The following is a 15,235-nucleotide window of genomic DNA, read 5'->3' as shown; positions in this document are numbered from 1 at the left end:
CAATGAAATGGAGTGGTTTGAGAAATTATTTCTGTTCTGCTGAAGCAAAAAAAAGTTTCTAGGTAACACTGGGACAGCTATTCTCATATGCTTTCCCTACAAAAGTATGTGTACTTACTTTCAATTCATTCGTAAGCTGCTGTATTTTTCGTTTCATTTCATCATATTCACCATACATTTTCTTTCTTACTTTTTCCAGAGTTGCTCTCACCTGATGTCAGAAAAAAACACAAATGCCTTTATCAAATTTATTGATAATACTGTTTATATGAGGACATGATTATCTTTTTCTGTCCTTCATTGTTAATTGTTACTTTCAGTAATTTCCATTATTAATCTATCTTTTCATCAACAGCAATTTACTCTTAAGAGCAAGACAAAAACTTAAGCCTCAAGACTTATCTACACAGGGGTGATACAAACAAACATCTCTGAGCAATTCTAAACTGTACACACTTAAACACTTGTAAATTAATAATTTAAATAATGCATTTTAATTAAATCATCCGTAACTCATTCCACCCTGAATTAAAATTAATTTAGTTTAATAATTAGCATATAATGTTTTTCTGGAAAAAAAAAGCATCCACATACGGATTTAATACACCTTCATACCTTAGAAAGTGGTTAATTAACTTTCCCTGAGTATGCTTTGAAGATAAACCCTTTAATTTCAGGCTTTCAGGCTTGTAGCTAGCTAAACAGTATATTAGCACAAATGTACCAATGCAATTTCAAATTTGAAGAACAGATTAGTACTGAATTTGATTTTATTTACGAACTATGGGCATAAATTATACTTTGCCTTTCTAAAACAGAAAAGAAAAAAGAAAAAGAAAAAAATGGCATGCTGAGAGCCATCTTGGGTTTACATGCCATTGCAACCATGCACAGAACCAATCTTCTCAAGAACTGCAGTAACTACTTCTCACACGCTGTAAACAGTAGTTAAACGTTTGCCTACAGTCTACCTTCCAGCTAGGTAATCTGAACTCATTTTTTTTTCCTCCCTCCCCATACCAAACACAGGCTGATGGCAGATAATCTAGGGCAGTGATCTTGCCTTGTCGCTGCACAGGCTTAGGGAAGGCGCAAGTGGAAAACAAGTAGGGCCTTATGGAAGTGGGGATGTTTCTAGCACCTCTGCAGGTGCAGAAAGAGGGGCATTGGCCACCAAATCTGTTCAAGGAGTAGGTACAAGCCTACCCCAAACTACGTGCTCCCTTTAGGACGAGAAACGTGGAAGGAAACTGCCTCCTGCACTTCGCCTCAGGGAAGCGCCCCCCACCCTGTCCCTGCCCACACATATGCCCACGCACATACATGCACTCTCTTGCAGGGTGCAAATTTGACTCATACGGAGGAAACCATCAGCAGTTCTGACATGGCCCATCATTTTTGGTCTATTTAAGTCTGCGTATACATAGCACAAGCTGAAGGCTCTTGTTTAAGACTCTGCTTTTAAAGATGAAACTTACTTGGCAGAACAAAGTTCACAAATTAGCAGAGCTGAACACAGCTTCTAGAAGAGGGGACAGCAAGAGCCACTATGCCTCTTCCCGTGCCTTTCCTGCTTTTTCCTGGAAGGATCAGTACCCTGAACACACACGCAAGACATGCAGTTCACCTGCCTGGACATGTCCCTCCATGCCACAAGGCAACTATGAAGAGAAAAGGGCAGGGAGATGGTCCCAGTCCAGGCAATCTGCACCGGATGCCAGGCACAGTGCAGCCCAGGGAGCTGGACCTGCCACATGCCAACTCACCCATCCTCTGACACCACCCCAGCAGGGCAGAGAAACCACCCAGGCAGGAAACCAGCAGCAAGGCAACTCCTGTGCGTCGCCTGCGCTGCAGCGGTGACATACCCTCACTGTGAATGTGAGCGGCGAATGCTGGGAGCTAACAGACTGTGAGTAATAAAGGAGAGAAGCAAGTGCTGATAGCTAAAGGCCAGGCAGATGTTAAGAGCGCACATAATTACAGTCTCTTACACTGCTGGCTTGACTCAGTGTTCCTTCCTTTCATATTTGTTTGCACTTGAATCAGTGTAACACGATAACACCGACCAATAGCTTCCCTGAAGGTGGATGGAAAGAGAAGGACACGGTATTTGCCCTGGGTTTATTAGGGGGTTATTGCCAAATCCTGAGAGGCAAGGACTGACAGGCAAAGAGATGCTGAGTTTCAAGCACAGAAACCAGCAGCACCAGATACGCTTTCTGCCCCCCCCCGCCTTTCAGGAGAGCCCTCTGCCAATGATGATAAATGAGCATGCACACAGAAAGTAGTACAAAGTCATCCTTATTAGGCTGACTATTTTAAGGCTGCCCCAAAATATACCCAAGTGATTTTACTATGTCACCTAATTTAGGAGCCTTTTCAAAACTGGGGGATTTGGGACAGGGGAAGCAGAGGAAGACAGAAGAGAGTTTATCCTTTCAGGTGTCCTATATAGTTTCTTCTGTATCACATTTAAAATCATGAAGGCTTCAGGACTGGAACTCAAAGATCTGTTTGGCAGTTTGCTTGCCCAGCTCTAGCCCAGTCAGCAAGCAAGTACCACTTAGCAAGGATCACTTGGCACAGAGGCCTCGAGTCTGGAACCCACAGTTCCCGGGGATATAGCATGCTTTTTTTCCCCAATATGAATACTAACAATGCAAGCCTTTAGCTTCAGAATAGGTTCCCAATTCAAATTCAGCTGTTGGGCTAGACATCAGTCATCCCATATACACTCAGCAGCTCTGTGTTAATATATAGAAAGGCCATTTGACAAATTTTGAAGCTGAAAGCATAACTCACTTCTTTAATGTAATTCATCTCCTCTTTCAGCTGATCAGCTGACCAGCCGTAAACCACCATTTCTCTCTTATGGTTGTTGTCAGTTCGGTGCACGACACCATACACCATTCCATGAGACAGCTTCCCTGGAGACATGCCATTTGGTACATGGTACAGCTCCTTAAAAGTAAAAAAAATAAAGTTATTGTTAAATCAGTACTAAAATAAAACCCCAACAAACAAAAATACAGTAACATAGGGCCAAGAGAGACAGGCAGCTATAGTTAAAGCACCACAGTACCTCAGAACACTAGCTCCCGTATGTTTTGGGGGCAAACTGTCAGCCTTCATGTTGCTGGGAAGATCAGTGACCAGTTTATAAATGATAGAGATACAGAGATGTCTTAATTTCCACTGGCTTTAATGGAAGTGACATAGGTACCGCTAGAGATAACAGATTGGATTTGCGCAAGTAGAGGTAGAGACATGTGAGAGAGAAAGGTATCCTTGCTTATTTTCATTCACCAACATATGCTACTTTTCTACATTCTTCCAGAGCATTGTCAGCTCTCACGGTGCCCCTTAAACTCTTGCAGCCACAGAACTGCCCCTCACTCCTCAAAATCCCTGCTGCAGGAAATATACAATTCTACAAGTTTAACAAAAAAAATTTAGAAAGTTCTCAGAAGAAACTGAAATGAAAACATTTTAGGTAAGGTTCCTTAAACAGAGCTCAGAAAATACCTGTTTATCTTGGAGATAAACAAAGTAGAAATTCAGTTTGCATTTAAAGCTCGCTGAGGACCTCCAATGCAATCAAACATTTATTTCAGGGCTGCATTTCTGGTAAAGAAGTTGTAGAACTGACATTGTAAGAGCAAAAGCAAAGCTATGAAACAGCATTCACGTGGGCGTTAGTTTGAAATCAGGTCTTGACAGGTAAATAGGCTGTTTTAAAAGTGCCTACATTTGTTCTTTTAATGATCTGCAGAAATTTTGAGAATAGAATAATTATATGTCTTACTTTAAGGCAGTCTTTGCAGCAGACTCCTCTTACTCATCTCATCAATATATTTAGTAAGAAAAATATTCATGCAAACAATAGGAATCATTTCCCTCTGCAGGTTGAGATTTAACCACCTGACCTGACTACTCACCCAGCCTCCCTTCTAATCAACCCAGAGAAACATCCTTCTCTAGCAATCATCTGAAATGAGTCTGTCTCCAGAAGTACTAATTTCTCTTCTTGATTACAAATAATTTAAATAACTAGCTTACATGAAGATGTCCACATTATGACATTTTAAAAAGAAGAGAAAAAAAAATATTCTTACCTAACTGTGAATATTTGCAAACTAGGAACCTAAAATTACTGATTATTTCTGAATAGAAAGTTAAGACAGAATCTTGGAAACAGCTCTTACTGCTTAGTTTTGCATTGTGTTTTTGCAAGTCCAGTGCTGGGGACAAATCTGTTATAGATAATTTTACTGAACTTTCTTTCTCATGCTAGATAGACCAGGATATGGGTAAATCTGAGAATGTTTACTACACTGACCTTAAAATACATTTGGGCTTGTTTTGTTTTTCAGTAACAACACTGTATGAAAACTGACAAACTTTGAGATTCTTTGCTAAAGAGTCTAAGCATTGTCTAAATGCTCTCTTTGATACCAGAGGTGTCATCTTATATCCATCTGCAGCTGCATCCTACAGAGTCTCCAGTCCCTACCACGACAGAGAGCAGTGATAGCATCTGCAGTCTCAAGCAGTAGCACTTGCAGTTTTTAGCAGTTAAATTAACACAGCTATGGTGGCCATGTGAGAAAACTTCTTTGGGTAAGGGAAAAATCAACAGAAAAATCTACTAGCATTAAGAAAAATGGGTAAATATAGACATTTGGTTTGTATTGTGTCCTTCCCACATGGCACTGACAGATTTTCTCAACACATTTTCCTACACATTTTCCTTTACTGTATCATTAATCGCTTAGCCGTTTTGCTGAAGCTCTGGGTGTGTGCGTGCAGGGCTGGGAGGGGAACAGTCACACAGCAGACACCTGATAAAGAATGTTTCGGGCAAAGGACAACAAAAGCTGTAAGCAAGCATTTAAAAAGAAAGCCTTAAAACCACTTAATGGAAAAACATTGGGCAACCAGCCCTACCTATACATGGTATCATTTTGCTTTTTGAAAACATTATATACAAAGCTTCATAACATGATAATCAGAAGTTTCATAATTATGTATTATTAGGGGTTTTGTTCTGCTGTTTGGATGCATACAAACAAAAACCCCACACATGATTTTTTGAGTAGGGAAAATACAGAAACTAGATGGGGACATGACTCAAGTTCTTTGTGGTTTTTTGCTTCTAGCGTTTTACAGTTTCTTTGATAGTTTCATCACGGCTCCTACCCTGCGTCTGGATGAAGGGATTACATACAAGTTTCCATCTTCCTGATAAGCAAATGAATAATCACTTTGATTGTTTAGAGGTTACTAAGGCACCAGTCACTGAATTCATAAATCCATACCCTTTACCCATTTTCATTTTTTATGAGGTGAACAGCTGAATGCCAGCAACTACCAAGATCCTTTGTGCCTCTGAAACATTAGCAGAATTGTTTAAAGTGCCGTTTGCAGAGTTCTGTATGAAAAGTATGACCAAGTTCCTTATTTTTAGAATATTACATTCCTAAGGAATGCTTTGAAGGATTATTCCCCCCCCCGCCCCCCCCCCCCCCCCCCCCCCCCCCCGCCCCAAAACAGAGACACAAAATCAGACCAATGGGTTTGCAGCTGGAAGTCACCCATGGCACAGACTTAAATTTACATCATAATGGGCAGTACATGAAGGATTAAGTCTGCACAAAGCCAGACTGATTACATGTCACTTGCAACAATGCTAAACTTGCCTGTTGTCTATATTTGCACAAGCCTCCCAAGATGCCTTTGTCACTGCTCTTTCAGAAGATTAAAAGAATCTCCATCATCTGTTGAATGTTGCAGTTCTACTATGTGATACTTAAAATACCGGATATTGCGTTTATGCCCTCCTTATTCCTCTTTCCTATCATGATCCCCAGGCAAGCACCTGTTGAAATTTCAGTACAGTTCTTGCTTGATATAAAGCTGTGTGAACCAACAGCTATACAAAGAACTGCTCTCATATGTCTTTAGTCTTTCTCCTTGCTGTTCTATCTCAGCTACGTTTACCTTCTACTCGCCCTTTTCTCTGGTTGATAACTCTTAATTTCCACTCAATGTTTCAGGTTCAGTGTATGCCCTGACAAAAAAAAGGGCTAACCTGACGCAGTCTCATCTTAGAGGAAGGGTTACAATCAGAAAACTTTGCTCAGTGCAGGACTGAGAGGTGGATGGGTTGCTTTGCTGGGTGACTATTTTTTTAATGTTACACCTTTGCCTCTAAAGGAGGCCTTGCTGAATGGCTCAGTTCTCAAACTGCTCCACACAACTGCCACTAAGTAAGCATCCAATGTACTTTCTGCCAGTTTCTCTTCTCTCTTAAGCTACTTCTACCCATCTTTGTTTATTTTTCTCCCTTCACTGTTTCTTCCTTTTCTACCTTGTCCCTGTTATGTCCTCTCTCTCCCATGTTTCCTCTTCCAGATTTTCCACATCCCCGAAGACTACAGAATGTTTAAATCAAATGTTTTCCTTTCTTTTTGCATACATCCCATACATATCCACTCTCAGAGTTTAGATGTTTTTCTGAGAAGGTCTTCACCTGTCTCCACTCTGATCTGCAGTGAGGCATCTCAGTGATGATAACAGAATAAGTGAATACACACAAGTGTTTAGGAGCAAGTAAATACTGTAAAGCTAACCAGAAAAGTGCTTGAAGATGGAGCGTTTCATTAGATTAGTTAACCATTGCTGTTTACGGTTAAAATACCAGCCAGCTTCAGAGTACAGGGAAGTTCTTGCTCCCCACCTGCCTGTGTCCTTGCTGCACTGGAACAAGTGCAGTTGTTGCCCCAAATAGTGCTCCAAAATCCCTTTGAATGTGACCTGCTGATCTGAAAAGGCAAACTTAGCTTATCCCAAGGTAACAGCAGGAACACATCATGTTGACACACATGAATACTGTAGCAGCTTCCAGGAACAAGCTTTGCCTATGTTGCAGGAACAGTGTGATCACACAGCATGCACTAAAGAAATGCACTGTGTTTACTTAATTAACAAATATTTAAAGCAGAAGCCTACGCCCCGAGGTTGCAAAAGTCTTGATAATTGCCATGCATCCTGTTTATGACTCTGTCCAAGGAAGCAGCACAAGTAGCATGAAACGGGTGAAGCAAAGACACTATAAAAACAAACCCTAAATATAAGCTGTCAGCTGCTTTTTGTATTACCTGTGGTTTTATTGGCATTAGCTAAGTAACACAGATGGATGATTTGCTTCCTGATCTAGCTCCATCAGGTTAAGTGAAAGTCAGATACCCCCATACCTTAGTTTCTCCCTGACACAAAACTGGAAGCAGAAGAACAGAAGAGGTATCTTATTTTGAGGGAAAAGGACATCTAACGTAATGATTAGCACAATTCTGAGTTTAGTACTCATATGGCCTTAAAATTATGCTAAATCATGATCCTCTGTTAACCTACACCATCTAGAAGACTCTTCTTTTAAGCAGAACTATATCAGTTAAGCAAGGCTTTATCTTCTCCTCAGCTGCTACATTCCAGAGGTTTCTGAAATATCCAGTTACCTTTTGCTTGTTCACTAGCTATACAAGGGACACGAACATTCACATTGTTAGGTTACATATTTCCTGTTCAGTAAAATGCCAAATTTATAGTACTGAGCTCACCAAAGAAAGTTACTGTGCTCTAACAAAAGGTAGCTATGTTTTCATAGTTTTTCATATTCCTCTCCAACCCATGAAACTCACATTATCTTTAGGGATTTTTCATATATAGATAGTATTAAAATAGGGAAAATATGCCAAGACTTTGACATGAGTGCTGTTAAATCCATGACGCTAAGTAAGAAGCTTCGTTTAACACATTCCAACTTCTAAGCTCCTTGAAATGTAGAATTTAGGTGCCTATCTCGAAACCCAGAAGTGATAGGCGCTATACAAAGGCGTATCTAATCAATGCAATCCATGCACAGAACACCAATGTTTATACACAAAGAAAATAAGATACAAGAAATACAGGAGTATCCACAGAAGTCAGTGGGATTCTTTCTGTGGTCTTCATGTAGCGCTGGTTTTAATGAAGGTGTCGCTTAATTAACACACATCAAAAATCAAGCAATCGGTGCTGGAGAGGCTGAGAAACAGTAACATCAGCCACCTGTAGCAGGTGAACCACATTTGTTATGACACAACTTCTGCTGTGCTGATGGGAGTGGGCTGCCAGCAGCAGATCAGCAGAGAAAATAGGCACTGTCCTAGATTCAATGTGCACAACAGCCCCGTGTTCATTGCACTCATATTCTTTGATCCAGGCCTGACACAAGCTTCTGCTTGATATTCTCCATCACATACAAGAGCAAATTCCCCTTCCGGCTTCTTTACAGCCTACTTTTTTGCTGGGGAAAAAGACGTTTGCTATGCTTCTGTATTCCTGCTTAGGAAGCAAAAAGAGTTTCACCTTTTGGTTGTGATGCTTTAAAAACATAAGAAAATGAAAGAGCTCGAGGATATATACAGCCAAAATACCAGTTAGAGTTTAAGACTAAACACTGCTCAAACTGTGTTGAAAGCCACAAAGACAGAAAAGTAACACAAATTTCTAGAGTGTTATCTCATTTTCATCCTCTTGTCCATGTGTGCAAATGAAAAAGAAAAACCTGTCTATACATATCTCCATATTCTGCCCTCAAATGCCTAGCTGCAGCTTCCAATGACAGCTCCAAATTTAGCCATGACAGTGAAGAAAGGGACTGACATGGATAAAAATAAGCCCAATCCCAAACAGGGACGATACAGTTGTCTGGGAGCCCTTTATTATGCAAGACAAGGCAGGCTTCAGGACATGCAGATTTTGCATACAATCTGACGAGCACAATATTCCTCTGTACTTCTTGGTGAAGTAAACAGCCTCACACTACTGTCATCCATTGTCCATCACTAACAGAAGTAACGGAACAAAAGCAGGACAGTTTCAGATTCTCTTTCTAAAGTGCTAACAATTCAGAGATATTTAGCAGTAGGCTATCAGCCTGTAAAAAGCAAACCAACCAACCAGCCTCTACTTGTGACTTCAGTTCTCATATGCTTCTTTCAAGGTATTATACCCTAAATATGAATAACAACATCCAACCTGACACACTGGAGCACAAGCTCACTCCCCCTTCAGGTTTTGCGATCAGCTTCTACCTGCGTACCATTTTTCACAAAAGATGGGGAGAGGCCTTCCTAGTAAAGTAATATCTGCAGCAGGTTTGTTGCAACAAAACTGCTCAGGTCAATCACTTTGTTTTAGTCTCTTATACTGGTTGGTTTTATTTCATGGATATATAGCAACAAAAAATTCAATCTGGAAACTTAATACTGATACAGATTTAATGAAATACAGCCTACATTTTCTGCTAAACTTGGACTGCGATGAAAAAAGCTAAGCTATCAGCTACTAGCATCAGCAATAAAGAATCAGTTCTGGTCTGACATCAGCTCCCACACAAGTCATTGGGAGGATCAGCAAAAGCAAGAGCTTCTGTACAGTTCCCTGGCTGATTTTGGAAATGAAACATCTATTAATGATACCGAGCCCCAGAAAGATACAGAAGAGTGACAAATAGTCAGTAAGCCATGACTATGTCACATTAGGGCAGCTCAAAATCACCTCCTTCTCATGAAAGATTGGAAAGAGGAGATTACAACCAAATGTCATAGCATGGTATATTTATAGTTTTCTGGCATTCCCTTTGACACAGCAAGGTCTCTGCTCTCCCCCCTCCCCAGCAGCAGAGGCAGGGAAGAGTCTGTCTCTTTCCAGCACTTGTCCTGCCCAAAGAGGAGAGTGCCTGGCGGCGAGGCTCAGACTGCCTGACCTGCCCGAGTGCTCCAGCAAAAACCGTACAGTCCCCAAATACACCTGCAATTCATTTCTAGTACATTTTAAATATCAGAATCATTTCCAATTTTTCCATTTTCTTAATACTCAGCATTCGAAGACAGCACAGAACTCTAGATTCCAACAGGAGACCTGCTTTGGATTTTAATTTAATTTTTATTTAAATTTAATTCTTGGTGAAGCTGTACAATTTGACCTTAAATTGTGAAGCACAAGGCAGAAAACTGAGCAGTTCCCTAATTTCTATTATCCCCATTTACAAAAAGAGGGCACAGTTCTCACAGAACTGTGTTAAGGATTATCTAACATTTGTAAAACCTGTTATTCTCAAAGTGCTTTAAGCAATTTCATTATCATTGAGTCAGTTGAACATGGGTGGATCAGCAGAGATAGCTGATCACTGCGTTTAGGAGATGCTTTTTTTTTTTTACATTAAATTTTGCAGTAAAAGTATCACAGCATGACTAGTCAAAAGTCCTGTGTGCACTCTAAGTTACTGTGTAACTAATTCAAATACATAAAGCAATACATTACGCAGACAATAAAAATCTACAGGCAATATATTACATGTTTTAGAGACATGAGCTAAAAACCAGTTCATGATCAGTGACTTTTGTAGCTGCTCCTAAACACTATGACTCTACAATCTGTAGGGCTATTTTTTTAAATTATACGAAACCCATAAAAGTAGATGTACAATTATATATACATCATACAAGTAGATGGCACAATTATTCTGTGTTTTTTAATTGCTGTGAAATTGACTAATTAGATCCCATCTAGGTCTGAAGGTTGTATATATGCTTTCTAAAAGTCTTTAAATTGTGTAAACATACTGAACTTTAGAAAACTACTCAGAACATACAATAATTATATTACATACTTTTTTTCCCCCCCCTTTAAAAAAGACCCATCTCTTAAAAATCATTGTGCAATATACTGGAATGTAAGACGAGCCCAATAATGTATTTATTACCTTTCATACCTCTCCTTAAAATTATCTGATATAAAACCCACTTGCCTTTATTTGTATTACGGGGGGAAATACAGCTCTCATTAAATACAAGGTTCCACAGAGAAAAAAAACTGGTCACATAAGGAAGTCACTACAAATAATCTGAGCCCTAATCATTCATACTTCTTTCTTATTATTACACTACTCAGCACAGTAAAGTGAGTAAGCCATGAGTCCATAGCTACCCTCCTCAAAAACAAACTTATATTACTCTTAGGGCAATGGGCCCATATGCTCTGAGGGTTTCTGCAATCGGATACAAACTGACAAGAGACTGGCAGAGTAAGTGGTGGGGGAAGCTGCTTTAACTGCTACAACTAAACACCTCTGTACAAAATGAATTATTACTGTTTAATGGTGGCTCAAAATTAGTGGGCATTAAGGCCTCTTTAATCCATTCTGTAAGTAACATTTATAGATCCTCAAGGACCTATTACTCTGCCAAAGCAGCATATGAAAAGCTGACTGTATACAAGATTCCAGCATGAGAAATCTCTCGGAAGGAATCTTTATCTTGACCATTTTACTTTACATTTATTTTTATTGCTTTAAAATATTTGTCTTTCAGAGTAATTCTACATTTACTTTTACTTCTGAGTACCACGAAGAAATTACTTCAAATAAATCCAACTGCTATACATACATTGGGTCTGGTAAACTTAGCCAACTTCTTATTTGATTTTGGTTTATAGAAGTGTAAATGTGGTAAAGTTGTGGAACCTGTCCAGCTTCCCATTTTAGACTCCATCCTTAAGACAAATTAAACATTATTCATTGCTCTGAAACGGCTCTTAAAGAGCAAATTCTCCACCAAAGCAGCTGCAAGATTTTTTTTGTGTGTGCATACTACCTGCTTCTACAAAAAAATTGCCCTGCTGAAGCCTTTTATGCACATGACCTTCAAATCACTTTCACTTCAGAACAATCTTAAATTCTTCATTTTGTATTTCTTATGAGTACATCACCCATTACCAAAATTAGCCAGCACAGCAAAACATTGAAGTCCCAGGCAAGCCAGCTCCTGTTGCCTACGTGAAACATAAAATCTCCTTCACGTGAGGATCAAGATCCTGTTTAATGCAAGACCTTGCTCTTGATAGCAGTTTTCTGCTCTTTAACATATAAATATTAAATAATCAAATCTTAAAGGTACCTTAGCCACAAATCACAATCTCCATGCTGTTCCTCTATTACTGTCCTATTTTACATGCAGTTTTGCTATCCCCGACTCCAAGGCTCAGGCTCAAAGCTCTCTGCTGATTTGCTCAGCTTCCACATGTTCTTCAGTCTTCCAAGACAACTGGGCTTTGGGCTCCCAAAACAACTAATATCAGCCTCTGTGGATGGCAATATTTACTCCTTGTTTATACAGAATTTAACTTTGATTGTTAAAACTTACATTTTTCTTTCTTTCAGGTTCCTTTGCTCCCTGCTCAGGCTGTGAGCCGTCGTCGGGTGGTACTGTTAAGCGTAACCTACAGACATTCATCTGAAAGAAAAACAGGTTTGCTTTTAGATTTAAGTGTTACAAACAGTTATTTTCATAACTTGCTTTACAGAACAAACCGTACTAACATTCAAGTTCTATTTTACTATGTTCTACATTCTGCCACATAACTGAAAAAAGATTATTTTTTAAAGCTTGGAGGGGTTTTTAGCTGGCAAAAAATAATTCAAGGGCATACCCATAATTACATACCTGAAATAGCAAAAATCCATTTCAGTCAACAACATGTTCTTATGTACTCATAAATGACATTGAGAGCTGAGATAACAGAACAATGAACATAATTTTCTAGTTTCTCAGTTTTGTTTGCAGTCTTGGCATACTTCGAATCTTCAAAAGGGATTATTTGGAAACACAAAATGTATTCTGGAGTGAATGCCTCTCTTCTGCTCAGTATATATCCAAGTATTTGATCCAAGGATACCTCAGAACTGCAATTCAACTGAATATGAACAGGTGTATTACTGAAATCTGATATATACAAGTTGCTTGTAAAATCTAAGCTATAAAATGCTTCAGAGAAAGTTTAAGAGGAATTGTTTCCTATCTGATTTCAGAATTTCATTCTCTTGCCGAGGAAACAGGCCAATAGGGTTGATATCTTTTATTCCCAGTTGCAGTTTGCCTTGCTTTTGACTGAGATATCTTCAGTGTAATGGCATTTTTAAAGCAATGCATTTCATATAAGAAACTTTATTAAAACTTTTAGTCTTAGTCCTACTCATGAGACACTTTTGAGGAAAACAACTGTAAGTCCTACACAGAGAAAAGCTAATGATGAAATAAGAAATTTGTCTGTCCAGATTTGAAGCTGCACAGTTATCCTCCCCTGAAATGCCAGCCGTCTGTTGACAACAAACAGGGCTCTTAAAGCTCTTCCTCAAAACGTCTAAAATATCTTTTTCATGATTACTGTGGGCCATCACCACTGTTCTTCTATAGCCCTGAATCTCATCTGATCAAGATCCCTCTTGTTTCTCCTAGCTACTTACCTCCAGTCATGCTGAATGTGTACCTTCTCCCTGAAATACACCTTTCAATTGCAGTTGCCCAAGCTCACAGCTTCTATCTTAGTCATTACAGCATTTCCTTTTGCCTTGAAAATGGCAATCATGTTCTGCTCACAGGCATTCAGAGAACAGCGGCAGACTCCTCACAGACCCCAAATTTAACCATTTTATAATCTGCTTCTTCCAACTGTCTCTCATATCAATTAAGTTAACTTCACTTTCAAGGCTTTTTACAACATAACCTCCTCAGAGCACCACCATTCAGCATCATGACAAAGATTCCTGTTTTCCCTGTTGCCAAACAACAGCCCTTTTTCAGCTTCTCAAACAAGCTTTAACTTCTTCTTCTTCCTAAGCAAAAGCAATTGCAAGAACTATCCACAAAGACCAGCAGAAACGTCACTATTTTTCTTCCAGACTTTCTTTAAATCTGTTGAGACAACAAATCAACAGTGTCCAGACTACTGGTATGCTGTCAACTGTATTAAAAAAAAAAAAAAAAGCTACTTCACATTGCCTTCCATCTTCCTCTCTCAGGTTGGTCTTTTAGGTCTGCAAGGGCTTTTACCAATAAGGAACAGTGTCCTGAGATACGGATAAAGTTCCTATAGTATATGTGAGTTGGCTAGAGAGGTCCATAATATCAAGGTGAAATACAACCTACTCTTTAGACACATCTGTGGAGACTACTTTTTGTGCAGGAGGCTCCTCACCAGTAATTCATCATTCAGTTGTATGCTAGCAGATCTAGAAGAAGCCACAGAGAAAGTGACAAAAACTCCCCGAAACTTAGTATAAAAGGGGGTTATGCTTTCATATTTTCTAAAGAATTCTGAAACAATGAAATGATGAATCCTTGCACATTGGCTTTTGACACTGACTGACTGCTTTATTTCTTCTGAGAACACTAAACTCTCCCCATATACTGCACAAGCTGGAAGTGCTTCCTGCTTACAAGTTAGTTATCAAGATATATTGACATAAATACTCCTCAACTTTGGAGTTCGTCGATTCATAAGGTAATTAATACCACCTTTTCTCACCTATTTAATCTCAGTTTCTGCCTGCTCCTTCTTCCTATTAGCTTAGCAAGGCTCTTTCCTCTTAAAAGAAGTCTGTTGACAATGAGAAGGGAAACAGGGTCTGGCACTCCTCCACGTAGGCAAACAATGACCAGACCCATAAATAGGAAATAGAACTGGATTTGTGCTGTGCTGTGCAGGAAGTTATAGACGAGGCCAACTTTTTCTTACAGTGATCTCAAATGAAGAAAAACTGGACTAAAAGGAATGAAAGGACTGTTAGGAGAAAACATGAAAAATACCTGAAATAAATAGAAACAGGTAACGACTGGCAACTCAAAGTTCAGAGAAATGGAGTTGTGTATGATTCTCTGAAGCCGGCAAATGGCTTGCCTGTTAGTATGGGATTAATTATAGCCAACATACATACAGATTCACAGTGCAGTGACTGTGAATAAGTAATTATCCCTGTACGTGTATACCAGTTAGTGAATCATGACTGCCTGTCACATTACAGCAATTGACGTGTTACAGGGTTACTATGAAGGGAATAACAGAAGCCCAGTACTGGCGGCAATCAAATCATAACTAGCTTAGAAATATAAATTAATAGCAGCAATTTGTTGAGAATAAAACCACTGTACAATCAAGGGGTTGTTATAATTTAAACTTTTTCTTGCCCTTTTCACATTGTGTTCTCTATTACTCCCCTGAATCATGTTTCCCCCCTCCCCGCTTCCTCATTTCCATGCTAGCTCCTTACTTTTAAAACACCTGAAATCAGTATAATATTTTTGGCAGTATTTCTGACACAAAGTTTTAATGTTTTACTTTGCAGCCTGCT

The 15,235-nt window shown here is 39.3% G+C and overlaps 1 protein-coding gene across 4 annotated transcripts in view; it reads right to left on the bottom strand.

The window, feature by feature from the left end:
• LOC119151702 (myocardial zonula adherens protein) overlaps positions 1-15,235 on the bottom strand; it is an 82,101-nt gene that overhangs the window by 44,729 nt on the left and 22,137 nt on the right. For all 4 annotated transcript variants that reach the window (XM_037395916.1, XM_037395917.1, XM_037395914.1 and 1 more), the window contains 3 exons: positions 12,252-12,341; positions 2,806-2,964; positions 119-211 (listed from right to left, as the gene is read on the bottom strand). In XM_037395916.1, coding sequence (XP_037251813.1) covers positions 119-211; positions 2,806-2,964; positions 12,252-12,341 — 342 coding nt within the window. The remainder of the gene's footprint in view (positions 1-118; positions 212-2,805; positions 2,965-12,251; positions 12,342-15,235) is intronic.

This window comes from Falco rusticolus, chromosome 7, assembly GCF_015220075.1.
Source record: "Falco rusticolus isolate bFalRus1 chromosome 7, bFalRus1.pri, whole genome shotgun sequence".
In the NCBI taxonomy this organism is placed as follows: Eukaryota; Metazoa; Chordata; class Aves; order Falconiformes; family Falconidae; genus Falco; species Falco rusticolus.
Note: the sequence above shows the minus strand (reverse complement) of the source record. Positions and strands in the feature narration are given on the sequence as shown.